This window comes from Carya illinoinensis, chromosome 1, assembly GCF_018687715.1.
Source record: "Carya illinoinensis cultivar Pawnee chromosome 1, C.illinoinensisPawnee_v1, whole genome shotgun sequence".
In the NCBI taxonomy this organism is placed as follows: Eukaryota; Viridiplantae; Streptophyta; class Magnoliopsida; order Fagales; family Juglandaceae; genus Carya; species Carya illinoinensis.
In genome coordinates, this window is record NC_056752.1 from 47,444,490 (window position 1) to 47,452,287 (window position 7,798).

The 7,798-nt window shown below is 38.1% G+C and overlaps 2 protein-coding genes across 2 annotated transcripts; both read left to right on the plus strand.

Moving 5' to 3' along the window:
* The first annotated feature begins 1,183 nt into the window (after positions 1-1,183).
* On the plus strand, positions 1,184-2,485 carry LOC122300605 (protein FAR1-RELATED SEQUENCE 5-like). The gene is made up of 2 exons (XM_043111386.1): positions 1,184-1,835; positions 2,166-2,485. Exons 1-2 carry the CDS (start codon positions 1,184-1,186, stop codon positions 2,483-2,485), a joined length of 972 nt encoding a protein of 323 aa, XP_042967320.1.
* Positions 2,486-2,491: 6 nt separating this feature from the next.
* Positions 2,492-7,116, plus strand: LOC122300613 (protein FAR-RED ELONGATED HYPOCOTYL 3-like). The gene is made up of 6 exons (XM_043111396.1): positions 2,492-3,218; positions 3,368-3,555; positions 3,669-3,761; positions 3,853-3,991; positions 6,570-6,919; positions 6,964-7,116. Exons 1-6 carry the CDS (start codon positions 2,492-2,494, stop codon positions 7,114-7,116), a joined length of 1,650 nt encoding a protein of 549 aa, XP_042967330.1.
* The last annotated feature ends 682 nt before the right edge of the window (positions 7,117-7,798 follow it).

The window sequence follows — 7,798 nt, forward strand, 5'->3', positions numbered from 1 at the left end:
TCGGCGTTGGTGCAGAGAGGTGTTGCCGGTGGGTGGGTTGATCTCGGGCTGGTCCGGTCTGCGTTGGAGTGGGTCAAAGGCCGACCGTTGTTTGGGTCAGGTTGGTTTCACTTGAGATTGGGTCAGATCCGTGGGCCATCTGCTTGGGTCCGGTTCGTGGGCCATCTGCTCGGGTCAGCTTCGTGGGCCATCAGCTCGGGTCAGCTTCGTGGGCCATCTGCTCGGGTCAGATTCGCGGGCCAGCAGTTTAGCCCAGCATCTCGGGTCAGGGACGTGGGTGGTCAGTTTCGTGGGTCAGCACCACCACGGCCGCACCACCACGGCCAGGTTCTGGTTCTGAGATGGATCTATATCTGCATGCTTCAAAAAACCTGAAACAGATTTTCCTCCATTTGTTTGATATATATGTGGCTCTGTTTTGTGGGATTTGAATGAACATGGTAAATATATATTGTTGAACGTGAATCCATAGAGGAGTTTGAAAATGTTGTATACAAATGTGGTGTGGGTTTGCTCGGGTTTGTGTCGTGTAGGAGGCCAATGATATTGGGTTGATGTTGGTTTTTACATTGGTTGTAAACTACAAAATGTAAAGGTGTGATTCAAGTATAAAACAATGGCTTTAATATTCGGTTATTGATGGCTTTAATATTTGGTTAATGATTTGAATATATAAAAATTTTTCTCATGAAATCTTTGCACGATTTTTTATTGGCTCTTTTCTGTTGGAGATGATTTGGTTTAATGAACTTGTTATGCAACTACTTTGTTAAAGGAGTTTATGTTCCCTTTTTTAATTTGTTGAACGCCATAAGAGAAGAAATTTGGGGAATGGAAAGCAATATGCTTTTATTTTATGAACCAAGATATAGCTTATTTCATAGGAAAGTTACTAATTCCTCATCGTTTACTTCCACTACCTAAATTATAAACTATTAGTTTCAATATGTAGATTTGATTACCTGAAAAGTGGGCTGAATACATCAATCTCTGGTAATATTTTAAGGAGTTTCTACTGTGGTGAAGCTTAGATAAAAAATTTTTTTTTTATTTGGTAGTGCCATAAAATGATACCAGGTATTTATTATTTTGTTATGGTCAATTTTGGTTTTTTTAATTTAGTATGCCATTACCAAGTGTTTTTTCAACATTTGGAGATAAAAGTGAACAACTTTTACAGGGCATGGGAGAGTTTGAAGAACATGCATTGGATAGACCAGAAGAACGGGAAACTGAAGATGGCAGTCCAGGTGAACGGGAAATCGACGATTGCACTCCAGGTACATCACACGTAGTGCCATCGTCGAAAGGTGATGATATGATTGAGGAGCCAAAGTCGGGCATGGAGTTCAATTCGTTTGAAGATTTGTTTAGGTATTATAAGCAGTACGCTAAGCAATGCGGTTTTGGGGTGATGACACAAAGGAGTGAGAGGTCAGAGGATCAAAGTGTCAGATATGTTACTCTTGGTTGTGCACGGGGAGGGAAGGCACGGGTTAAGACATCCAATGTTGCCAACCCACGTCCGACGGGAAAGACAGATTGCAAGGCAAGGATAAATGCCTTGAGAGTCGATGGAAAGATGCAGTTGACAACAGTCAATAATTCACATAATCATGTTACCAGCCCACAGAAATCTCGCTTCTACCGATGTAACAGAGAAGTGAGTGAGACAGTTAAAAGAGTCCTTGACACCAATGACTTAGCGGGTATCCGATTGAACAAGAGTTACGGATCTCTTGTAGTTGGTGCAGGTGGCTTTGAGAACCTGCCATTTCTGGAAAAGGATTGTCGCAATTACATCGACAAAGCCCGTCATCTACGACTTGGTGCAGGTGGTGCTGGAGCACTTCGTGATTATTTTTTAAGGATGCAGTACAAGAATAACGGATTTTTTGCATTGATGGATTTAGACGATGACGGGAGGTTAAAAAATATTTTTTGGGCAGATCCACGTAGTCGGGCAGCCTATAAGTATTTTGGTGATGTCGTGACATTCGACACCACATACCTGACTAATAGGTATGGGATGCCCTTTGCACCATTTGTTGGTGTAAACCACCACGGGCAGTCGATTCTTTTGGGGGCTGGGTTGATTTCCAATGAGGACACGGAGACCTTTACATGGCTATTCCAAACCTGGTTGCAATGTATGGACGGAGTAGCTCCAAAGGCGATAATTACTGATCAAGACAGAGCAATGAAAAATGCAATTGCTATTGTTTTCCCGGAAACGCGACATAGATTTTGCCTATGGCATATACTGAAGAAGGCACCTGAGAAGCTTGGGGCATATGCTGCATATAAAAGCGGGTTGAAAACTGAGTTGATGAAATGTGTATACGACACACAAACTATTAAGGAGTTTGAAAAATGTTGGGCCGTGTTTATTAATACATACGACTTACATGAGAATGTGTGGTTGAAAAGTTTATATTTGGAGCGTGCGCATTGGGTACCGGTTTTTCTAAAAGAGCACTTTTAGGCGGGAATGAGTACCACTCAGCGTAGCGAGAGTATGAATGCTTTCTTTGATGGTTATGTCCATTCAAAAACAAATCTGAAAGAGTTTGTCGACCAGTTCGACAATGCACTAAAAAGGAAAATTGAGAATGAAAATCAAGCAGAGTTTCTTTCCTTTAGTGGCACCATTCCCTGCGTATCTAGATCGCCAATTGAAAAGAAATTTCAATTGTTGTACACGAATGCAAAATTTAAGGAAGTTCAACAGCAAGTAATCGGTGTGCTTGATTTGGATCCAACTTTACAGACAATGGATGGTGTAATGAAGACTTATTTGGTAGAAGATGAAGTTCGTATTCAGGAGTTCACAAAACAGGTTACATATTTTGTGGATTTTAATGTCGATGACTGTAATGCAAAGTGTTCATGTGGTTTATTTCAGATGAGGGGGATACTGTGTAGGCATATTTTGTCTATATTCAAATCAAACGGTATAAAATCGTTGCCAGATCAGTACATTTTAGACCGATGGCGGAAGGACATCAAGAGAAGATACACTTTAATCCGATCTAGCTACGATGCCGGGGATGAAAGGCCAAATGGTAATAGACAATCCATTCTTCTGAATATGTGTTATGAGATGATAGATTATGCGGTTGAATCTGAGAAGGACTTTGACGATGCAAAGAAGAAGATACAAGAGATGACTGGATTATATCGTCAGAACCAACGACCCTTATCTAGCGGCCAAACAGGTTTGAAGACCACCAATTGAAATTTATTTTTGTGAAAAGTTTTTTATTTTGTATATTGAAATGTGTATTTACAATTTTGGGTTTACATTTGCTATTTATTTTGGATTGACATTGGAAATGATCTTTTATTATATTTTTGCAATGCAAAGTTTCGGAACCTGGGGTTACAATACTAGATGGGGCTGTAGTTGGTAGCTCACAACAAGTCAAGAGTCCACTTGTTGTCAGAGGAAAAGGAAGACCTCCGTCTCTTAGACGAGCATCCAGGATGGAGACAGAAATGCGGAAGGTTAAAGCCAAACAGAAGAAAGCACAAGTGGTTCAAAAACGCAAACAGGTTCATGTTTTAGTAGGGGATAATAAAAACATAAATATTTTCGTAGTGTGTCATTATGATAAAGTTTGGATATATTCCTTATGACGAGTTATAACTATTTACTTCACTTTTAGCGAGATGAAGGAGATACAGTACCTATGGGCACAAAACGGAGTTTATTTGGGCCATCAGAAGCAGATGCATATTCCAACCACGGACAATTTACGGTATCATGTTTGGATAGTTTGTACGATTGGCATATTTTTTGAAGGAGGTCTATATTTGTAATGTGTTTTAATAACCTGTATTTATTAACAGGTTATGGACAGTAGTGGGACCACGCAAAGTGTTCAGTCGTGGTATTTTGGTAGTCAAGGAAGTAATCCTCCTATGGTTGGTAGTCAAGGAAGTGTTCATCATATGGTTGGTAGTCAAGAAAGTGTTCATCCTATAGTTGGTAGTCAAGAAAGTGTTCATCATATGGTTGGTAGTCAAGAAAGTGTAAGATCTCTCACTTATCTAGGCCATTTTAGTAATATTATTTATTATTTGATCAAGATTTGTTTATTTGGATGGAAATAGATTTTTTATGATTGGATGACACACAACCAAAGCGGCCTGGGTGGAGATGGGTCAAACGCATGGATGTAATGCGTTTGTATATTTCATGTGACTTGGTGTATTTACAAGGAGGAGGCTGATGCATTTTTTGTACACCACATGATGTGGTCTATTTTGCTTTTCCCTCTGAATTATTTGGGCAGCTTGCCAGTTATTTGTAGATGAGATCCTATTTTGTATATTCTCTCTGAGAATTTAAGTGGATAAAAGGAGGAAGTGGTTGAAAAATGTATGATGTAAGATTCAGATATATATATATATAGATTACAGGAGAATTTGTGTTTCCCTCAAAACGAATTTTAATTGATGGCATACATAATATAAGCATTGATTTATTAACAGGTCATGTGATGTGAGGTTATTGGGATTGTTACGGCACGGGTTTTGACTTGGGGAAACTATGGACCAATTGGTAAGCACAACAGGTGTGCGTGCAATTGATGTTATTTGTTAGGTGATGTTTGTTAGGTGATGTTGGTGTATTTATTGTGGTGAAAGACCATATTGTATGAGGATTTGTCTTATAAGACCTGATGCTGGTATCCGTTTCAAGCTTTTTGGCTTACATATTTTGTGTCTATGACACATCTATACGAGTTAATGTGCAATGATGTGGTAACGTGTAGCATTGTAGTTTATTGTAATCTTCTGTCTGATGCAAAAATTGACTACTAAGTATTCAATTGGTGGCAAAAAGCTGGTATCCAATAATACACTGCCAAATTTGTATTGTACAAGCAATATGCTTAACAGAAGCCCAAATAATCATACCTTAATATACTGGAACCACATAAAGAAATGGTAATAATTTCCCTCATACATCAAACTATAAGCACAAGTGGTCTATATACAGAGGATCAAACTCGTTAAAGTACCAGAAAATTCACCTGAAATTTCAAAGTGTTACAAAAGTCCCATGAAATTTGTAAAGAAATTTTAAATACATACAAAAGTCCCAGGAAAAAGACAATAGAAATTTTAAATACATCTTAACTGTCCCAGGATATACAAAATTGCATATGACACATCTATTACATCCACTGATCAAAGTGTCATGAGCATCAAAAGGGGTTGAGTTACATGAGCTGAAGCATTGGCCGATAGACATTACAACCACTTCGATACGAAATAAATACAGCACAAACTAGTACAAAAAAAAACCATGAGACTTTTAATACTTTCAACGCTCCCTTGTACTTCTTCTCCAATGCGGTAAATTTGGCTTCCTCCGTGCACAGCCGCTCATGAAGTACCCTTTCGTGCCTCCGTTCAGCTAACTCCAACGTCATCTTACAGCAAGTGTTTTGCTCACTTTGAAGATCAATCCACTCAAAAAAGCCACATTGTTTATTCATCTTATAGTTTGGACAATTGAAAAATCTTCTACCAAAAGATTTTGCTTTTCCAGAAATCCGTAGTTTCGCTTGGGAGCCACAATAGCAAAGTGGTCTCTCCAAGCTTGACCCGGAATGAGAAGCAGAACTCATTCTCTATCATAATATTGAAGTAAAAACAGCCACCAGTCAAGAGTATATATTAAACAGTGTATATATGCATGGGAGAAGAAATATACACGGGAGGTATGGCATAATATTTTGCAAAGAGATAAATTGTCTAACAAAAATATTTATATAACATTTTGCACTTGGGTGATAATTTTACACGGGAGGATATGGCATATTATCCTGCAATGAAGATATATAGTAACTAATATTTCCATCCTAAACAGCAAATAATATATAACATTGAGCATCTATTACACCAAGATTCAATGTGCTCATAAACCCATACACTTCAGCCAGTTCGACAATGCACCACATACCAATTACCCACCAACTTAACCAAAGTGTCACAATAGACCACATAACAGAGCACATAAACTAAAATTCACAAACTAAAAACAGAAATTAGATTCGAAGCATCTACTGGGCAATTCAATAACACAAGATGAACAGAAATTTGTAAATATTATAGATCTAGTAACTGAACAAGAGTCATCATACGCAGGAAAAAAACAGCCCCCATACAGTATTATGATGAACTAGTGGACAGAGAAATCTTACCTTAATAGTTTCAGACCGAACAGAGAAATGAATTTAGGGTTTTTCCACTTCTAAGGGGTGAATCGCTCGAGAAGTAGAGAGGGAGGGAAGTGTTCATCATACCAACAGATTCCCGTTCGACAACCAACAAAAATAAATGACAGCCTAAAAAATGACAACCAAAAAAAAAATTGAAAAATTACGTAGCGGAAAAATTTAGGGTTCGGAATTCTCGGGATGAATCGGACGAACCTTTGAGGGAAGAATCGAGAGAGAATCAGACCAATCGCAGAGAGTGAGATACGGAATCGAAAGTGGTTCGAGAGAGGAGAAGCAGTCTAGGGTTCTCTACATCTAGGGTTCCAATCGCAGAGAAGGCGAGAGGGTCTCGACCATTAACTGGTTCGACAGGATTTGGGGTTCCAATCACAGAGAGGGAGAGAGGGTTTCGAGGGTCTCGTGATGAAACTGGTTCTGAGATGGATTTGGGGTTTCAATCGCAGAGAGGGAGAGAGGGTTTCGAGGGTCTCGTGATGAAACTGGTTCTGAGATGGATTTGGGGTTCCAATCGCAGAGAGGGAGAGAGGGTTTCGATGGAGGTTTCGATGGATTGCAAGATGAAACTGGTGCTTGAATGGATTTGGGATTGGATTTGGGGTTCCAATCGCAGAGAGGGAGAGAGGGTTTCGATGGAGGTTTCGATGGATTGCAAGATGAAACTGGTGCTTGAATGGATTTGGGATTGGATTTGGGGTTCCAATCGCAGAGAGGGAGAGAGGGTTTCGATGGAGGTTTCGATGGATTGCAAGATGAAACTGGTGCTGGGATGGATTTGGGATTGGATTTGGGGTTCCAATACCAGCCAGAGAGGGTTTCGAGGGTCTCGAGAGTGGATCGAGAGAGGAGAAGCAGAGAGTAAAGAGAGAGACTTAGGGTTCCAATCTATCCAATCTAAACGGTGAGTTCCAGTTCCAATCTAAACGGTGAGTTTTGATTTATCCACGTCAGCAGCGCCGACTGCACGCCGTTTACACCAGGCGACTGCACTCAGCATTTTTCCTCAAAAATACATCCGGAATCATGTATTTTATTTTTTTAATTTTTCTTATTTTTTATACATTTTTTTAATCATTATAAATATTTAAAAAAAATCACAACATTATTTACAAATTTTTCCTTAATCATTAAATGTAAATTAAAAAAAAAATTTCAAGACATATTCGGGACACGATTTCTATAGAAATAGTATTTCTCTTTTTAAAATGTTATGTTTTTTGTTTAATTTTTAAAATAAAAATATTAAAAAAATTATATCATTTCATCATCATGACTAGTTATAAAAGTAGTACATTATTTATACAAAGGCCAGGTAATTTGCATTAGAGATATTGAACAACTTGAGTAATACTGGAATCACTTTTATATATATAGAAAATAGAATTATGTTATATATAATAAATTTTATGTATTTTTTATACACTTTATTAATATGATTGATCAAAATAATTATTTTATATTTAAAAAAAATTATATAACCTATCACATTAATAGAGTATATAAAAAATAACTTCGAAAAATGGAATTATTGAGAAGTTATCAAC

Bases quoted from the DNA above. Each gene is read 5' to 3' on its own strand.
- LOC122300613 (XM_043111396.1), top strand. From the start codon at position 2,492: ATGAGTACCACTCAGCGTAGCGAGAGTATGAATGCTTTCTTTGATGGT. The intron at 3,556-3,668 runs GTTCATGTTTTA...CTTCACTTTTAG, and splicing joins TGGTTCAAAAACGCAAACAG to CGAGATGAAGGAGATACAGT. The intron at 3,762-3,852 runs GTATCATGTTTG...ATTTATTAACAG, and splicing joins CCAACCACGGACAATTTACG to GTTATGGACAGTAGTGGGAC.
- LOC122300605 (XM_043111386.1), top strand. From the start codon at position 1,184: ATGGGAGAGTTTGAAGAACATGCATTGGATAGACCAGAAGAACGGGAA. The intron at 1,836-2,165 runs GTGGTGCTGGAG...TGGACGGAGTAG, and splicing joins TCATCTACGACTTGGTGCAG to CTCCAAAGGCGATAATTACT.